This window comes from Anguilla anguilla, chromosome 6 (genome assembly GCF_013347855.1).
Source record: "Anguilla anguilla isolate fAngAng1 chromosome 6, fAngAng1.pri, whole genome shotgun sequence".
Lineage (NCBI taxonomy): Eukaryota > Metazoa > Chordata > Actinopteri > Anguilliformes > Anguillidae > Anguilla > Anguilla anguilla.
In genome coordinates this window covers 50,541,007-50,561,135 of record NC_049206.1, presented here as the reverse complement: position 1 = coordinate 50,561,135, position 20,129 = coordinate 50,541,007, and the positions used below count along the sequence as shown (strand labels likewise).

At 36.8% G+C, this 20,129-nt stretch overlaps 5 protein-coding genes across 5 annotated transcripts; all 5 read left to right on the top strand.

Annotated features, from left to right (window-relative positions):
• Positions 1-3,226: 3,226 nt before the first annotated feature.
• LOC118229079 (trace amine-associated receptor 4-like) lies at positions 3,227-5,506 on the top strand. Its single transcript, XM_035420762.1, has 2 exons — positions 3,227-3,372; positions 3,599-5,506. Exon 2 carries the CDS (start codon positions 3,624-3,626, stop codon positions 4,668-4,670), a length of 1,047 nt encoding a protein of 348 aa, XP_035276653.1. The 5' UTR covers positions 3,227-3,372; positions 3,599-3,623; the 3' UTR covers positions 4,671-5,506.
• A 1,885-nt stretch (positions 5,507-7,391) lies between these two features.
• Positions 7,392-8,954, top strand: LOC118229078 (trace amine-associated receptor 4-like). Its single transcript, XM_035420761.1, has one exon. It carries the CDS (start codon positions 7,401-7,403, stop codon positions 8,448-8,450), a length of 1,050 nt encoding a protein of 349 aa, XP_035276652.1. The 5' UTR covers positions 7,392-7,400; the 3' UTR covers positions 8,451-8,954.
• Positions 8,955-10,170: 1,216 nt separating this feature from the next.
• LOC118229077 (trace amine-associated receptor 4-like) lies at positions 10,171-11,998 on the top strand. Its single transcript, XM_035420760.1, has 2 exons — positions 10,171-10,309; positions 10,490-11,998. The coding sequence occupies exon 2, from the start codon at positions 10,516-10,518 to the stop codon at positions 11,563-11,565; it is 1,050 nt and encodes a 349-aa protein (XP_035276651.1). The 5' UTR covers positions 10,171-10,309; positions 10,490-10,515; the 3' UTR covers positions 11,566-11,998.
• Positions 11,999-13,293: 1,295 nt separating this feature from the next.
• LOC118229075 (trace amine-associated receptor 4-like) lies at positions 13,294-14,677 on the top strand. The gene is made up of 2 exons (XM_035420756.1): positions 13,294-13,340; positions 13,521-14,677. Exon 2 carries the CDS (start codon positions 13,547-13,549, stop codon positions 14,597-14,599), a length of 1,053 nt encoding a protein of 350 aa, XP_035276647.1. The 5' UTR covers positions 13,294-13,340; positions 13,521-13,546; the 3' UTR covers positions 14,600-14,677.
• Positions 14,678-17,573: 2,896 nt separating this feature from the next.
• On the top strand, positions 17,574-19,758 carry LOC118229413 (trace amine-associated receptor 4-like). Its single transcript, XM_035421353.1, has 2 exons — positions 17,574-17,643; positions 17,869-19,758. Exon 2 carries the CDS (start codon positions 17,894-17,896, stop codon positions 18,941-18,943), a length of 1,050 nt encoding a protein of 349 aa, XP_035277244.1. The 5' UTR covers positions 17,574-17,643; positions 17,869-17,893; the 3' UTR covers positions 18,944-19,758.
• Positions 19,759-20,129: the final 371 nt, after the last annotated feature.

Below are 20,129 nucleotides of genomic sequence, written 5' to 3'. Positions count from 1 at the left end.
ACGGGCGCAGTCATTGGCATGGCGTATGGATGCATTGGGCCTGGCTACTGAATGTCATACTGGCAAGGAGCGTACAACTGGAAGCGCATGACGCAGGTCTATAACGGGCTAGATTATGATGAATAAGATATCAGTTGGTGTGTAGTAGCTGAATTCACTCATAGCCAATAAAATTACCTCTTTTCATTCCCTATAAGAGGGAGGGTGCAAATGTCAGTGGTCTACTACTGCCATCTGCACATCCATTTTGTATTGCTATCACAAAAAAAATGGATACTGTCACTCTAATAGTGCATTTGTTTCACAAGGAAATGTATAAAATTGCAATCTAAACTTACTCAGTTGGCCTATATATAATAATATCGCGTGCAGCGGCTGTCCATAATTTTAAAGTAAAACCAATAATTCATTTTCAAGCATGCATTGATATTTTACTCAAACATTTTGACTAATCAAGCATTCAATGGTGCATTTGGACAAATTTATGTGTGACACAATCAAAATCACAAATACAAGTTAATCCATTCACCAAAGTTGTCTTTATTCATAAACACCAGAATTTTGATAATCATAATGAGAACTGTGCAAAGTATAGCCTAGCCTACTATTTACAGTTTTGTAGCCTAAAGTAGTCTACTTCTTTTCATGTGATAAAATGAGCTTCACTTTCCGTTTGTGAGTTATTTCAAACTTAAAAAAGATTTTCATTTTTACATTTGTTGGCAGCCATATTTGAGAGTAAATATTTTGAAATAAGGCTCCAATTGGTCAATAATTTGAGGGATTAGAGTTTAGTATCCTACTGTATGGCCAACAGGGTGATGCATTTCACAATCTTTGATGAAAAGTAGACCAAGTAAAGAAGTAGCTATTATGTTGCCCACTGGCACTGAAACATCGATATGAGATTCGATATGGTTCTAACAAGTTTAGTATTGGTGCTGAGAAAATAACTACACCCGTGTAGGCTCATGGATTGTATGCCACAGGGCTAAACCGAACATTGCAAAAAGTTTATTTTCTTCTCATTTTTTTTTTTTTTTTTGCAGTGCTAAATGAACCAAAACTCTGAAATCATGGAAGTCCATCTGTCAAAGTTAATGCTCCATTGCTGAGCTATTGGTCTTTTTTTTTGTTTGAAGCAGCAATTGTTATCCGTTCCGTGTTTTTCCAATCACAGCTGCGGAATCTGAATTTGCGCTCTCCACTAGTGTGGAGTGTCACCTAAACAAAAAGTTAAAAGCCACAATGAGTATACACAGTTTTTATGTGGCGCCATGTTTGGCAATGGTTTCGGATGAGTTCTCCTTCTTATCAATTATATTCCCAGCTCAACTGAAGAGGCAAGAGACGAGAGAGCAAACTTGATGGGCCAATGGGATGAGCACACAGTGTGCACCCAGTGCTCATGAGAGTTGTAGTATCATCTAGTATCACTTCAAATTGACTTATTTCAGATACCTTTTGTAAAATAACTTTTAGTTTTCATAGAAAATGCTACCAAAAGGTCACACATTTGGCAGGTGGTGGGTTTTTAATGTCAAGCCCTGTAGACATATGTTTGTAACCTTATCGATTACTAGGTATGTAATCGAGGGTGAATATATGTGCCAAGTTTATGCCCACCTTGGCAAGAAAGAAACACTATAACGTGAGTAGGGTATCCATGTGTTGGATTACAAAAACAATGCGGTGGGTGGGCAGATTATGAGCATAATATTTTGGCATAATATTTGTTTATTTATATATGGTATATAAAATAAGCAAACAATTTGACGCTTTTGGAATTTAGAAATCCCACCTGGATGGATATTTTCAGTCGCAAAAATTAAATAAGAAAAAAAGAGGATGTCTGGGAAGCCTATGCATGAATCCATAATTAATTCACAGCTTACTTACTGACCAATCTCCTTGGGACGTGAATAACGTGTCAGCCTGGAGGGTTAGTTTCAGCTTGCATACATTGCAGGAAACTCTCTTCTTGTTTATTATTTTGTCTTCGATGGGATAGAACCTGTAATATTTCCAAATGGCACTCCTGAGGTATGGTGAAGTTACAATTATTGTTCTTGGCTCGTCCATTTTTAATGTATAGCCTACAGGCTACACGGATAGCATGACATGAATTTAATTTTTCAGCAATCTAATGTGGAGATAACCAATGTGGTAGCCTGCATGTAGCTATTATTTTAACTACCATCACATACTCAAAAGGAAAGATTGTTCAAGTTCAAGTTTATTGTCATTCTTCTCATTACAGTGGAGTGAAAGAAAAAGAATGGAATACAGTACCCTGGGATCAGAGTGCAGTATAAGGACATAAACAAATAAAAACTGAATTAAATTCAGTAGATCACATTCAAGGTCCTTGTTCTTTTCACAAATCAAAATTCCAGACATTTTGAATAGATTATGATCATGTGCGCATTGCTTGGGAAAGCCTCGAACTGGGCGATGACTTTCGGAACAGACCTGGTCTGAGCAGGCGGATAGCACAAGCCCGAATGGCAGCCTACGCTGACACCAACACTGAAATCCGCTGTACTAAAACTGCAATGCGCTGCTTGGTCTTCACTGACACCTCGACTGCATCTCTTCTACCACTTCAGTGCACGCAAGTCACCAACTTACCAAATGGGCTCAGACTTGTCAAAATCCATGGCAAAAATACAACTTCGCCAGTATGACTGCTCACCACATGCCTTGTGCTAAAAAAAAATAGTTTGTCATAATGTCTCTGGGGTTTCTGGATGTTTTAAAAAATATTTCAACATTTACTGAATATGCTTTAAATCATACCTTTCTATTTTCAGTATTGGGTATTGGTTGCGGGATTTAATGCTGAGGTTAATTTAAGTGTAGTTGAAAGACTTATATATAAACTCATATAAATTAATGTAAAATTCAGTAACATTTGTGTTACGTAATGTTAAAACTGTTGTTGGAATTTCAACAATGACCTGGACGACACCAAGGTTGTAGGACTTGCAAAAGAGGACCTGCTTTATTGCAAGAGGAAAGCAGGAGAAAAAAAGAAAGAAGGGGGGAACTGCTGCCTTCATCAGTGATAATACTCCAGAGCATCCTATAGCTACAAACAACAGTTCCATTGTTTCTCACATACGTCATTTTCATCATTCAGATGGGTGTCGCCTTTTGCTGTTTAGGTATATAATTAGTCTGAAAAATAAGTACAAATCGTAGCCTTACAGACTGAATGATCAAATGATATGAAGCCTTTTCAAAGAAAGAGGATGTTCACGACTGAATGATTGAAGGGGATTGCTGCTTTATCTGTTTTACTGCACACAAGAATTTATCATCAGTGCTATTTTCAATGCCACTGGATGACCAATAATACATACTTATCTGGTAAGGATGGAATCATGAAAATGAACACAGTGTAGACTAAGTGGATAAAATAATTCAGTTATCAATTTGGTATAGTTATTTCAAAGACGTGTGAATGGCTGAAATACCAATGTAATAATAAATATTTTTATTAAATTATTATATTAAATTGTATAATGATTTTGTTATAGTAAATCAGTAAAACGTGTTTATCAAGGAAAATAATCATTGAAAAATGTTGTTCCAGAGACCCACTGGGAACGTCTCCAGAGATGGGGAGCCTGGGTCTTAACTTGACGGGAGATTCTGCAGGAACACAGTACTGCTTCCCACACCTGAAAGGATCCTGCCCTCGAAGTCAAACACTGATACTCATCAAAGCAGCCATGTACATGTTCATGGCTATCACCATTCTGATGACTGTCTTTGGGAACCTGCTGGTCATCATCTCCATCTCTCATTTCAGACAGCTCCATTCTCCAACAAACCTCATCATCCTCTCTTTAGCATTCATCGACTGGTTCTTGGGGACTTTCATTATGCCATATAGCATGATCAGATCTGTGGAAAACTGCTGGTATTTTGGAGAAACATTTTGTAAGATACACTCCAGCATTGACATCATGATGTCCATTGCATCCCTCTTGCACCTGGGTCTCATCTCTGTTGACAGATATTTGGCCATCTGTAAGCCTCTTCAGTACAGGACCTCAGTAACCATGCACAAGGTAGCAGCCCTTATTGGAATCACCTGGATGTTTTCCTTTGCATTTGGGTTTGGGGTGATTCTCTCCAAAGTCAATCTAGTTGGTGTGGAGGAGTTGTTTATAAATTCTTGCACAGGTACCTGCATTTTGTTTTTTAATAAAGAAGGAGGAATGATGGCTGCTTTTGTGGGCTTCTTCATTCCCGGCTCAGTGATGATAGCCCTCTACATGAAGATTTTCTATGTTGCAAAAGTGCAAGCCAGAAGAATCAAATGCAGCTTGGCAATAACAAGAGCACAATGTGATAAAAAGTGCACGTCTGAACACAGAGAGAGAAAGGCTGCAAAGACCCTGGCTATTGTACTGGGTGCTTTTCTGTTGTGCTGGTTTCCATTCGTCATGGTGCTCATTATTGATCCATTCTTCGATTTTTCTACTCCTGCTGTTGTATATGATGCTCTTGTATGGTTGGGGTACTTTAATTCTACCTGCAACCCTCTCATTTATGGATTTTTTTATCCCTGGTTTCAGAGAGTGTTTAAAATTATTATATCAGGGAAGGTTTTTCAGAATGGCTCTTCATTATTAAATATTTATTCAGAGAATTATTGATACCAAAAGACACTTAACAGTTTCTCATATACAATTATAAAGAGATCACATTTTTGTCTTGGACATTTTATGCAGTTAAGCTCTCAAACTTGTGATTGCCCCTGGTTTTAGTGCTTTCTGGGACTTTCTGCAACTGTCAACCTTAATGCAGCCAACAGTCAGACAATAGAGAATATTTCCTGTTACACACACCCAGCCATAGTAATTAGAAATAACCAAATAAGATTAAATATGAATGATAAATAAGGCTGGGGTGTCTTTCACGGAAGTCATGGGAGTCACGGATTCCATGATTTTTGTCATTTTATAGCTGTTGCGTGACTTCCCGTTTTTTCCATTTCCACGATTTCCCCCCTTTTAGTGCTTTCTGTGATTTTTTGACAGTTTTGGATGGTAACTGTCAACAATAACATTACAGTCTACAGTGTGATTTGTTCAGGCCTATGTATTTTAATATTGCCAAATGCTGGGAGAAACTATGAATGACAATGTATACAGATTACGGAATGTGTTGGGACCAAGTTTCCCATCCTAATCAGTTGTTGCAATCAGATGTTTGATGGCTACTGTCAACAGTGTTGTTGCCCAGCACTCCTTCCCCTGTTTACAATAACATCCCCTGTCACTGACAACAGGCGCTTCATCAAAGACTCAAACCTTGCAATGTAGCCTACCACATGTTGTACCAAATCTTTACAGAAAAATAAACAAACACATGGTACCTGTGTTTTTCTTATTTTTGTAATGCAAATTGCCCATGCTCCCTTTCTAACAACATTCTGTTAGAGGCAAAAAAGCATGTATTTTACTTGTTCTATATCTGTTGCTAGCAGCTGGCAACTGCTCATTAATTATTTATTTTTTTACTTTAAGCACTTGTTACTGTTGCTACAGTTGTGCATGTTATTTCAATCATTTCCTGCAGCGCATGAGATCTATTAATTAAAGGAATTGATATTCAAAAAAGAAAACTGTGATTTCTTCCACTTTTAACTTTTCCATTATTTTCAGCAACTTTTCTGACTGCTCTGCGACTTCAGCCAATATTTTTTTGTGACATACAGGGAGCCTTAATGATAAATGACCAAGGAATTCATCTTTCTTAACTGTACTTTTTTTACTCTTAATTAAAAAAAAAAAAAAAAAAAGATTATTTGCTATCTTGCTCAAATCCAACCATTTCTCAGGCTACTGCTATAACCAGAGGTCTAGGCTGCACCAATATGTATTTGGGGTCTGGTCACCAGGTCCACAATGCATGAAATATACACTCAGAGCCGGCATATACAGTTTGAGGGCCAAAATAGTATGCCTGAAATATACAGGCCTCAACTGTTGGGCCAACTTTATTGGAACTATTTTCCATTTTTTCTGTCTCCAATGTAGAATTACTAACTGGGCATGTCAAGTCATTGCTGGGCCACCTCTAACCTGTGCAAGAAGCACTGCAGCTGATGCATATGCACTCCTCACTCCTCCATTTAAAAAAATAACCTGACAACTCAAGTTTGTAGGACTTGCAAAAGAGGACAAAACATACTTTTAGCCTACATTGCAATGTGTTATTAAATTATTTAAACATATTTTCTTGCCAAAGCAAAGCAGGAGCAAAAAAAGAAAATTCAAGTGTCGCCTTCATCAGTGATAACTCCTCTGAGTATCCCATAGCAACAAACTACAGTTCCATTGCTTCTCTCATGCGTCATTCTTGTCATTCAGATGGGTGTCACGTTTTTCTGTTTGGGTATATAACTGATCTGAAAACTCACTACTGATTACAGGCTTAGAGATTGATAGATCAAATTAAATTAAACCTTTCCAAGGAAACAGGATGTTCACATGATTGCCAAGAAAATATCTGCTTTATCTGTTTTACTGCACACAGAAGATTCCTTGTTTTACCATCAGTACTATTGGATGACTAATAATACACACTTATCAGGTAAGCATGGAATAATGAAAATGAATGCATAATGTAAACTAAGTGAATAAAAAACTTCAATTATCAAACTGAATTATTTCATTTAAAGACTTGTGAATGACTGAAATATCAACAGAATCATAAACATCTTATACATTAATTAAAAGCTTTTGTAAAATGATATTGTTATAGTGAATGAATAAAATATGTTTATTGACGTTAAAAAGAGGAAGATAATCATTCAAGTATATTTTACTATAGGCACCAACTGGAAGCGTCTCCAAAGATGGAAATTCTTAGTCTTTACATGACGGAAGATTCTGCAAAAACACAGTACTGTTTTCCACGGCTGAAAGGATCCTGCCCACAAAGTCAAATGCTGATCCTTATCTGCTTTATTTGACTGTACACAGGAGTTCACATACGTTTATCGTCAATACCTTTGGTTCAGCACACATACATATACCTGATACACATAGTTCATATGTATTAGGTAAGCATTATATCATGAAAAAGGAACACATAACGTTAATTTTGTGAATAATATACTTCAGATCCAATGCAGAATACACATTATGCCGCGGACATATTATTATATAGTATCATAATAGTCATTTAATTCACAGATTCATAAATGACTGAAACAACAACAGAATCATAAACATCTTGTGAAAATGTTTTAGGTAATTGTATAATACTAATGAATAGTTAATCAATGAATCTTACGTTTATCCCTGTCCCAAAAGGATGAAAATAATCCTTCCTGCAAATATTTGTGTTATAGATACTAACTGGAAGTGTCTCCAAAGATGGAAATTCCTGCTCCTAACTTGACGAGAGATTCTGCAGAAATACAATACTGTTTCCCTACCCAGAAAGGATCCTGCCTACGAAGTCAAACAGTGATACTCATCAAAGTGGCCATGTATATATGCATGGCTTTCATCATTCTGATTACTGTCTGTGGAAACCTGCTGGTCATCATCTCCATCTCTCATTTCAGACAGCTCCATTCTCCAACAAACCTCATCATCCTCTCTTTAGCATTCACCGACTGGTTTTTGGGGGCTTTCATTATGCCATGTAGCATGATCAGATCTGTGGAAAACTGTTGGTATTTTGGAGAAACATTTTGTAAGATACACTCCAGCGTTGACATCATGATGTCCATTGCATCCCTCTTGCATCTGGGACTCATATCTGTTGACAGATATTTGGCCATCTGCAAGCCTCTTCAGTACAGGACCTCAGTAACCATGCACAAGGTAGCAGCCCTTATTGGAATCACTTGGATGTTTTCCTTTGCATTTGGGTTTGGGGTGATTCTCTCCAAAGTTAATCTAATCGGTGTGGAAGAACTGTTTATAAATTCTTGCACAGGTACCTGTATTTTATTTTTCAATAAGCAAGGCGGGCTTATGGCTGCTTTTCTGGGCTTCATCATGCCATGCACAGTGATGATGGTTCTCTATATGCATATTTTCTATGTAGCAAAGGTACAAGCCAGAAAGATCAACTGCAGCCTGACAATGACAGGTGCAAAACAAGATAAAAAGAACTGTGCATCTGAACAGAGAGAGAAAAAGGCTGCAAAGACCCTTGCCATTGTACTGGGTGTTTTTCTGTTGTGCTGGTTGCCATTTGTCATGGTGCTCATTGTGGATCCATTCTTTAAATTTTCTACTCCTGCTGTTGTATTTGATGGACTAATGTGGTTGGCGTACTTAAATTCTTCCTGCAACCCTCTCATTTATGGATACTTCTATCCCTGGTTCCAGAGGGTCTTTAAAATTATAATATCAGGGAAGGTTTTTCAGAATGGCTCTTCATTACTAAACATTTATGCAGAGAGCAAGTGAGAAAAAAGACCCTTAACAGTTTGTCATATACAGATACCAATTTTCTGTTTGGTATTTTATGCAGATAAGCTCTCATAGGTTTAAGTAAATATCATGCTGTAGCTCATGCTCATATTTTTTGATGGCAAAAATGAGTGTGTGATGACTAACAATATTCAAATTGCAATTGGTTAATCAGAATGAAGCAACAGATTCATAAATAAATTAAATGTGAATGATAAATGAGGCCATGAATAGCGTAAGCATCATTCTTACTTGTAGTTATGTTTTGGACTCTAATTAATTACTATTGCTATTGAGCAACTGACTGACTGAAGATTTGATATGAATTGTTTGAAGTGTTTTGAACATATAATCACACACAATTCATTCAATGCAATCGTGTGATGATGTTGATAAAGACAAGGGTGGGGAAGAATAATCGTGGGCTTTGCAGCTATAGAAATTATAGGTTTAGAACTCCATGGTGATAATGCCTCTGACACGTTTTCAGTTTTTCATGACTACATGACATCTGTGGAAATGTAACAGATTTGTGAGCGGTTACTGCTCATTATTCCTGAATGAATTACTTTAAAACAATAATTCTGCGCTTTGTATTTCTTTTAACTATTTATGTGTGTGTGTGTGTGTGTGTGTGTGTGTGTTTTGTTGTGTTGTTGCAAATTAGCAAAAAATCGCCAACATGGAAGGATAGGGAAGTTATTGGAGAAAGGTAATGGAAATAACTGCTACAAACTAATAGGTACCTTGAGTCCCTAACTACCTGTCCAAAACTAACCAACTGAGCTAGTCTTTATAGGCTTGCTAGCCACAAGGCAGCTTTAAACACTGAGATTTGGGACACTAAATCTTCAGGCTGAGACGACTGTAAGAGTATGAATTGCGCTACCGTCCATTGTTAGTCTCTAGTTATTACAACTCAGGATGGCATTTGGGATGTAACACAGATAGATCAGGTACCATATGCATATCTGTGTTTGTATTTTAATTGATCAAATGAACTCAATCATTCCAACTCAATCAATTGATCACATGTTGATAGATCAACTGTTGCTCAAATGCAAGAAAAATATAAAATGAGTAGGGTAGCCATACGTTGGATTTTTTTTAAAAAGAAGATGGGGCAGGTGGGCAGATTATGAACATAATATTAGGCAACTTGTTAATTTATATATGGTATCTGAAGAAAAACATGTTTTCAATGTACAAAAATGCCAAGTTACTCACACATACAAAGCCCTGTCTATTAGTCATTAAGACTTTCAAAATCTAGACTTGCCACTAAAAGTACTGATATCAAAATTGCTGCCGTAAATTTAAGCCTACTTAAAATGTTTGCTTATAAATTCATAGTAAATGCTGTAAGATTTATGTTACGTAAAGCTGTTGTCACATCACGTTCTCTCATGTTACATCCTGGATAACTCCAGGTTTTCAGGCCTTGAATAAGAGGACAAAGAATATGCTTGTCCTCCATTGTAATGCATTATTACAATATTTAAACATTTTCTTGCAGGAGGAAAAAAATGAAAAAATTATCATGTGTTCCCTTCATCAGTGATCATTCTTCTGAGTATCCCATAGCAACAAACAACAGTTACATTGGTTCTCTCATGCATCATTCTTGTCATTCAGATGGGTGTTGCCTTTTGCTGCGCAGGTATATAATTGGTCTGAAAATTCACAAATGATCAAAGGCAAGACTGATGAAATCAAAAGAAAAACTTTTTCAAGGAACTCAGGATGTTGACATTGACTAACTAGGACTCATCTGCTTTATCTATTTTACTGCTCACAGGAGTTCACAAATGATTATCTTCAATGCCACTGGCTGAGCAATAATCCATACTTATCAGGTAAGCATTACATCATATAGTCATTTCATTCACTGATTTTGAAATGACTGAAAGAACAACAGAATCAAAAACATCTTTTTAATTGTAATTGTACAATGACATTGTGATGGTTATAACTGTCAGTGAAGTTTATCTTTAAAAAAATATGAAAATAATGATACAAATACTTGTTCATTATAGATGCTGCACTGGAATTGTCTCCAAAGATGGAAGTTCTGGGTCGTAACTTCACAGGAGATTCTGCAGAAACACCGTACTGTTTTCCACAAGTGAAAGGATCCTGCCTACGAAGTCAAACACTGATCCTTATCAAGGTGGTCGTGTACATATTTGTAACCTTCATCATTCTGATGACTATCTGTGGGAACCTGCTGGTCATCATCTCCATCTCTCATTTCAGACAGCTCCATTCTCCAACAAATCTCCTCGTCCTCTCTTTAGCATTCACCGACTGGTTCTTGGGGGGTTTTGTTATGCCGTATAGCATGATCAGATCTGTGGAAAACTGTTGGTATTTTGGAGAAACATTTTGTAAGATTCACTCCAGCCTTGACATTACGCTGGGCATTGCATCTCTTTTGCACCTGGGTCTCATTTCTGTTGACAGATATTTTGCCATCTGTAAGCCTCTACAGTACAGGACCTCAGTAACCATGCACAAGGTAGCAGCCCTTGTTGGAATCACCTGGATGTTTTCCTTTGCATTTGGGTTTGGGGTGATTCTCTCTGAAAGTAATTTAATTGGCATAGAGGAGTTATTCATGAACTCTTGCACAGGCACCTGTTTAAATATTTTCAATAAGCAAGGGGGGGTGATAGCTTCTTTTGTGTCCTTCTTCATTCCAGGTACAGTGATGACCAGCCTCTATATGAAGATTTTACATGTTGCAAAATTGCAAGCGAGAAAGATCAACTGCAGCATGGCAATGACAAGAGCACTGCCTGAAAAAAAGTATTGCACATCTGAACAAAAAGAGAAGAAAGCTGCAAAGACTCTAAGCATTGTTCTGGGGGTCTTTCTCTTGTGCTGGTTGCCATTTTTCCTGATGCTTACTGTTGATCCTTTTCTTGATTTTTCTACACCTGCTATTGTATTTGATGCTCTTTCATGGTTGGCGTACTTAAATTCTACCTGCAACCCTCTCATTTATGGATTTTTCTATCCCTGGTTTCAGAAGGTGTTTAAAATGATGTTATCAGGGCAGATTTTTCAGAATGGCTCTTCATTATTAAACATTTACGCAGATAACAAGTGATCAAAAATGCCTGTAAGAGTTTCTCATACAGTTGTAAAATGATCACATTTTTCTACCTGCTATTTTATGAAATTAACCTCTCAGACAAGTTTAAGTAAATCTCATGCAATATGCCATATTAATATTTTTGATGACTAAAATAGTTTCAGAGGGAGGTGATTTTCATAATAGTCAAATGGTAATTGGTCATTGGAAATATCTTTTTAAGTGACAGATTAATTTAAAATAAATAAAATGTGAATAATAAATGAGCCAAAGAAATACATTACTCTTACATGTAGTTATGTTTTGGACTCTAAATTAATGACTATAAATGTATGCTATTGTGACCTGGCCTACGTACAACCATTCTTTAGGTGGGTGAAATTTTATGGAAGATCAAATGTGACAAAATTAAATAAATATTTTGATAATTAAATAAATAAAAAAGCAATGAAATAAATAAATAGATGATGAAATAGTATTGTGTCTTTGTTTACAATAAGGGGCACAAATGGCCCCACCCATGCGCACAAGACACGGAGGAGCAGTTGCTGCATTCATCTCATTCTGTTTGAAATCAAAATGTGCCTTTCACGTTAGCGACTGAATTAAGCCATCAACAAAACTTAAACAGTATCAAGTTGTTCATTTGAAAATGTTGTCTTTCTTGAGCAAGCAGTCTCTTAGAAATAACGTAAAAGACAAAATGGGGCACACCAGACCCCGATCTCCCCTGCAATCTGATAGCAAATACTTTAATACTAGTAAGACCAAAAGCGAAGCGATTAGGCATTTAGACTTTAAAATTGAAATCACTCCAATACTTTGAATGCAATAGATATCCTCCTTCATCCATTACGTTTTCAAAACAGGCAGTTTGTGCCATTTTCTTCACAAAAATCCCCCACCAGACAATATGCAATGGGTGGGGGCGGGGGGGGGGGGGGGGGTTACTATTGCTATTGAGCAACTGACTGACTGTAGCTTTGATATGAATTGTTTGAATTGTTTTGAACATATAATCACACACAATTCATTCAATGCAATCGTGTGATGATGTTGATAAAGACTAGGGTGGGGAAGAATAATCGTGGGCTTTGCAGCTATAGAAATTATAGGTTTAGAACTCCATGGTGATAATGCCTCTGACACGTTTTCAGTTTTTCATGACTACATGACAACTGTGGAAATGTAACAGATTTGTGGGCGGTTACTGCTCATTATTCCTGAATGAATTACTTTAAAACAATAATTCTGAGCTTTGTATTTCTTTTAACAATTTTTTTTGAACTCAATCATTCCAACTCAATCAATCGATCACCTGTTTGCAGATCAACTGTTGCTCAAATGCAAGAAAAAATATAACACGAGTAGGGTAACCATATATTGGCTTTTTTTTAAAAGAGGAAGACAAAGAATACGCTCCATTATTACATTATTTAAACATTTTCTTGGAGGAGGAAAAAAAAGAAATATCAAGTGTTGCCTTCATCAGTGATCATTCTTCTGAGTATCCCACAGCAACAAACAACAGTTCAATTGGTTCTCTCATGCATCATTCTTGTCATTCAGATGGGTGTTGCCTTTTGCTGCACAGGTATATAATTGGTCTGAAAATTCACAAATGATCAAAGGCAAGACTGATGAAATCAAAAGAAAAACTTTTTCAAGGAACTCAGGATGTTGACATTGACTAACTAGGACTTATCTGCTTTATCTATTTTACTGCACACAGGAGTTCACAAATGATTATCTTCAATGCCACTGGCTGAGCAATAATCCATACTTATCAGGTAAGCATTACATCATATAGTCATTTCATTCACTGATTTTGAAATGACTGAAAGAACAACAGAATCAAAAACATCTTTTTAATTGTAATTGTACAATGACATTGTGATGGTTATAACTGTCAGTGAAGTTTATCTTTAAAAAAATATGAAAATAATTATACAAATACTTGTTCATTATAGATGCTGCACTGGAATTGTCTCCAAAGATGGAAGTTCTGGGTCGTAACTTCACAGGAGATTCTGCAGAAACACTGTACTGTTTTCCACAAGTGAAAGGATCCTGCCGACGAAGTCAAACACTGATCCTTATCAAGGTGGTCGTATATATATTTGTAACCTTCATCATTCTGATGACTATCTGTGGGAACCTGCTGGTCATCATCGCCATCTCTCATTTCAGACAGCTCCATTCTCCAACAAATCTCCTCATCCTCTCTTTAGCATTCACCGAATGGTTCTTGGGGGGTTTTGTTATGCCGTATAGCATGATCAGATCTGTGGAAAACTGTTGGTATTTTGGAGAAACATTTTGTAAGATTCACTCCAGCCTTGACATTGCGCTGGGCATTGCATCTCTTTTGCACCTGGGTCTCATTTCTGTTGACAGATATTTGGCCATCTGTAAGCCTCTTCAGTACAGGACCTCAGTAACCATGCACAAGGTAGCAGCCCTTGTTGGAATCACCTGGATGTTTTCCTTTGCATCTGGGTTTGGGGTGATTCTCTCTGAAATTAATTTAGTTGGTATAGAGGAGTTGTTCATAAACTCTTGCACAGGCACCTGTTTTTTTGTTTTCAATAAGCAAGGGGGGGTGATAGCTTCTTTTGTGACCTTCTTCATTCCAGGTACAGTAATGACAGGCCTCTATATGAAGATTTTCCATGTTGCAAAATTGCAAGCCAGAAAGATCAACTGCAGCATGGCAATGACAAGAGCACTGCATGAAAAAAAGGACTGCACATCTGAACAAAAAGAGAGGAAAGCTGCAAAGACTCTAAGCATTGTTCTGGGGGTCTTTCTCTTGTGCTGGCTGCCATTTTTCCTGGTGCTTATTGTTGATCCTTTTCTTGATTTTTCTACACCTGCTGCTGTATTTGATGCTCTTTCATGGTTGGCGTACTTTAATTCTACCTGCAACCCTCTCATTTATGGATTTTTCTATCCCTGGTTCCGGAAGGTATTTAAAATGTTTTTATCAGGGCAGATTTTTCAGAATGGCTCTTCATTATTAAACATATACGCAGAGAACAAATTATAATAAAAGGCCTTTAACAGTTTCTCCTATACAGTTGTAAAGCAATCACATTTTTCTATTTGCTATTTTTTGCAATTAACCTCTCAGACAAGTTTAATTAAATCTCATGCAATATGTCATATTAATTTTTTGATGGCTAAAATAGTTTCAGTGGGAGGTGCTTTTCATAATAATTAAATGGTAATTGGTCATTATAATTATCTTTTTAAGTAACAGATTCATTTTAAAATAAAATTAAGTAAAATGTGAATAATAAATGAGCCCAAGAAATCCATTACTTTTACTTGTAGTTGCCCCAGACTATCCACCAATTCCTCCATTGTTATACCCCCACTCTCTTCTGATTCTGACAAACCCACTGTCCCTTCCATCGATCTCCATTCAATGTGTGACCCAGCCTTTTGATCTGTGGCTTCCAGGCTCTGGAATGCCCTTACTGCAGAGAGAGGAAGGTGAAACTAAAAACACATCTGTTCAAATGGGCCAATAATGCAGATTAATGTTTTCTAACCTGTTTTAACTAGCCTTTTTGTGTTTATCCTTTCATTGATACTGAATTAACGTCACACTTTTTTTGTTTCTATTTTTCTTGTTCTATGTACTTTTTCTATTACCTATGTTTCTTTAAGGTTATTTTACTGTATTTGCAGTGCTGTATAGTACTTTAACGAGGAAAAAGAGCTTTATAAATGAAATGTATTGTAATTCTTATTATTATTATGAATGGAATATATACTCAGAGCCCAGTTAATGGGTCATTAACACATATACAGCTTGATGATCTTGTCATCAGATATGAAATACACAAGCCTCAAAAAAGTAAGCTACAGTACACCTATTCTAATAGAGTACAGTGGCGTCAGATATTGTGGCATGGCCACACCGTACCATAGGGTCAGTGTAGCCATTTGAATTTAAAGATTGAATGCCCAACCTGTGACATTCAATTGAAGAAATCAATCAATTGAAAGTCTTAGGGCTCTATGTTCGGGATGGTGCATGCCATTTGGCAAGCCGTTGCACTGGCGAAGCAGCATTTTCATAATGGATTTTGATGTGCTTGAGCCGGTTTGGTAATTTGGGGTGTCGCTGGGCGCAAATGTAGAAGGAGAGGCGCAGTTGGGGGTGTGTCAGTGAAGAGCCATGAAAATTGGCAGTATGCCAGTGCAGAAAGCGCACAGCTCTTAAGGGGAATGAAAAGAGGTCATCTGATCGGTTGAATCCAGCTGCAACACACCCACTCATATAATTCAGCCTAATCTAGCACATTTTCCACCAACGCCATGCACTGTGAGCTGTGCGCTCCTTGCCTCTAGTCAAAAAAATAAAAATTCAGTGGCCACTATATGGCAGAAATATTCTTGCCTGACAGTCCAATGTCATATGTCACACCAAGCATCAGAACTGACATCATGGATGGCACAACATGATATCACATACCATGTAAACAATATGATATATAATGACCATGTCATTAATGTTTGTCACAATAAAAACCAAACTAAACTTTACTGTCATTGTACAGGTACAACAAAAAGTGTGTACATGGCGGCATGAGATTCAGTGAGATGCAATGATAACAAGAGTTGTACGATTCCTGGGAGAATAATGATTGTACCATCCATATATAAAGGTCTGTCAGTAATAAGTAAGTATATTCTAATGAAAATTTTTTTTTGAATGTTTCATTAGAATTAAACTGAAACTGTGAGTTCTTATCGACTGAAACTAAAACTATTAACTAAAATGTGACTAAAAATAAAATTCTATTTAGCCAGAAAACTAAAACTTAATCTTTTTTGTCCAAATTAACACTGCTTGCCATATGGCAACAAACATATTTCCTGAGAGCCCTACACAGCTTATATCATAGGTGGCATGTCATGATATGACATATCATGTTAGTAATGCTTGTCACAATAAAAATATAATTCAACTTCATTGTCATTGTAAAGCTATAACAAAAATATGTGTATGCACCTCATTTGTCAGAATAAATTAATATTAGAATCCTAAAGCAATTGCTTTTTATTTGTGCGCAGAACAAGATGTATTAAGATATATACAGGTATAAAGCAACCAAACCATTAACAGAAAATTCAAAGAATTCCTCGCCTGATGTGTAAGGAGAAGTTGAAACAACTGATAAAGATGGCCTTGACAAGGCACCCAATAATGCGCTAGCTGCCAGGTGTAATCTGTGGACCTTACTGGGATGAGGAGCATCTGAGCAAAACAAGTGCTGTACTCTAAAAGACCACTCCACTGTAGGGAAGCCCACTGAAATATAGCTAGAAATGCCAAAATAGGGTAAGGCAACTCACAACTATACAGCAATTCTGTCAGGTAGACGGACTGCAAAAATAATGGGCCCACGCAAGGGACAGGAAAGGTGTCACAGAGGGCACACATGGTAGCTTGCCCTTTCATCAACTGATGGAGGGCATTGCAACCATGGGACAGGCCATAAAATATGAAAACAGTACAAGAGAACACCAATGTTTGAAAGAAGAATTTCTCCATTTCAGAATATAAGTTGCTAGTACAACCTAAGATATCACAAAATCAAAAAAATGATAATAGGTTTGTCATTATGCCTCTGGCGTTTCTGGGTTTTTTAAACATTTCAACGTTAGTTGAATAAGATCTAAATCATACCTCACCATTTTTATTATTGGTTATTGGTTGCAAGATCTAATGTTGAAATTAAAGAGGTATTTGAAAGATTTGCATGTAAATTTATATTACATTTTCATGTTACATATTAAAAACCTTTAATATGTAACATGAAAGATCCGATAACTCCAATTTTAAACATATTTTTCGAGCAGGAGGAAAAAAACACGCATCTCATTGCATCTCAAACTACAGTTCCATTGCTTCTCTCATACGTCACTCTTGTCATTCAGATGGGCACCACCTTTTGCTGTTTGGGTATATAATAAGCTCAACTGACATGAAAACTTTTCAAGGAAACAAGATGTTAACATGACTGACAAGAAAATATCTGCTTTATCTGTTTTACGGAAATAATACATACCCATCAGGTAAGCATAGAATCATGAAAATGAACACAATGTAGTGAATAAAAACTTCAATATTAAACTAGCATAGTAGTTTAATTTAAAAACTCACGAATGACATGAAATAACAGAATTATAAACATCTAATAAAAAATAAAAAAATTGTATAATGATATTGTTATAGTAAAAGCAAGTTTATCAATATTTTTAAAAAGAGGAAAATAATCATTCAGATATATTTTGTTATAGGAACGAACTGGAAGTGTCTCCAAAGATGGAAATTCTTGCTCTTAACTGGACGAGAGATTCTGCAGAAACACAGTACTGTTTTCCACACCTGAAAGGATCCTGCCTACGAAGTCAAACACCGATCATTATCAAAGTAGTCATGTACATGTTAATGGCTGTCACCATTCTTTTGACTGTCTGTGGGAACCTGCTGGTCATCATCGTCATCTCTCATTTCAGACAGCTCCATTCTCCAACAAACCTCCTCATCCTCTCTTTAGCATGCATAGACTGGTTCTTGGGGGCTTTCATTATGCCGTATAGCATGATCAGGTCTGTGGAAAACTGCTGGTATTTTGGAGAAACATTTTGTAAGATACACTCCAGCCTTGACATCATGATGACCGTTGCATCCCTCTTGCACCTGGGTCTCATTTCTGTTGACAGATATTTGTCCATCTGCAAACCTCTTCAATATAGCACCTCAGTAACCACGCGCAACGTAGCAGCCCTTGTTGTAATCACCTGGATGTTTTCCTTTGCATTTGGGTTTGGAGTGATTCACTCTAACATTAATCGAGTCGGTATGGAGAAGTTGTTAATGAATAATTCTTGCACAGGCAACTGTACTTTCTTTTTTAATAAAGAAGGGGGAATGATGGCTATTATTCTGGGCTTCTTCATTCCAGGCTCAGTGATGATAGCCCTCTATATGAAGATTTTCTGTGTTGCAAAAGAACAAGCCAGAAAAATCGACTGCAGCTTGGCAATGACAAGAGCACGATGTGATAAAAAGTGCCCGTCTGAACACAGAGAGAGAAAGGCTGCAAAGACCCTGGCCATTGCACTGGGGGTCTTTCTGTTGTGCTGGCTTCCATTGGTCATGGCACTTATTATTGATCCATTCTTTGATTTTTCTGCTCCTGTTGTTTTATTTGATGCTTTTCTATGGTTGGGGTACTTTAATTCTACCTGCAACCCTGTAATTTATGGTTTTTTCTTTTCCTGTTTCCAGAAGGTGTTCAAAATAATCTTATCAGGGAAAATTTTTCAGAATGGCTCTTCATTATTGAATATTTACGAAGAAAATTATTGATTCTAAAAGGCCCTTAACAGTTTCTCATATACAATTAAAAAGAGATCATAATTTTCTGTTTGAAATTGCAGATAATCATGCAGATAATCGTTTGTAAATTTAAGTAAATGTGACATACTCATAGCTTTTCATTGCTAAAATTAGTATTTTGATGATATGAAGACAGCAATTGGTAATTAGCATGGCTGGGTGTTTGTCACAGAAGGCACAGGTATCATGGATTCTGTGATTTTTGAATTTCCATGACTTTCCCTGTTTCTTATTTTATTTTATTTTATTGCTATTTCCATGATGTCCCTTTTTAGTCCTTTCTGTGATCTTTTTCCAGTTTTGTATGATAACTGTCAATCTTAATGTAGCTTACAGTCAGTTGTTGCAATCAGATATTTGACAACCCCAATGAACAGTGTTGATGCCAAGTACTCCATCTCCCATTATGGTAATATTATCAGTTTCTAAAAACATTCCATTAAAGGCAAAAAGCATGCTCTTTCTTTCCATGGTGGACCAGTTGCAATTAAATGCACCAGCCTACCAATGCATATTTATTCAAATTTGTTACTAGCCGTTATTAGCTACAGTTGCATTTGTTATTCCTATTTCCCACCATTGTCTGAGATCTGTTGGTTTATTTCATAAATTGGTGTTTTTAACATTGGTGTTTTTTAACATAATGATTTCTGCCTCTTTCCCCATTTTCTGTGATTTGCAACTTCCACGCGACTGTTCTGACTTTAGCCAGAATCTTCTGTGACAGAAACCCAGCCTTAGTGATTATAAATAACCGAATGAAATAAAATATAAAGGATAAATGACCAAGGATTGCTGAGTGTACTTTTGTTTTTGTCTCAAAAATAAATTGACAAAAATGATTATTTTACAACCATTAACCTCAGGCTAGTGCTATAACCAGAGGTCCAGTCTGCACCTAAAGAGATATGCCTTTGGGGTCTGGTTGCCAGGTCCCAATGCATGAAATATATAATTGATGGGTCTATGTTACAGCTTCATTTAAACTATTTTTTCCTTTTTTTCTGTCTCAAATGTAGAATTACAAACTCAGGTTTTCACTGGGCCACCCATAACCTGCACAAGAAGCACTTCAGCAGAGGCATGCGCACTCCTCCAATGCACTTGCACTGGTGACCAGTGATTATCTTCCACACAATAAGCCACATGTTACTAA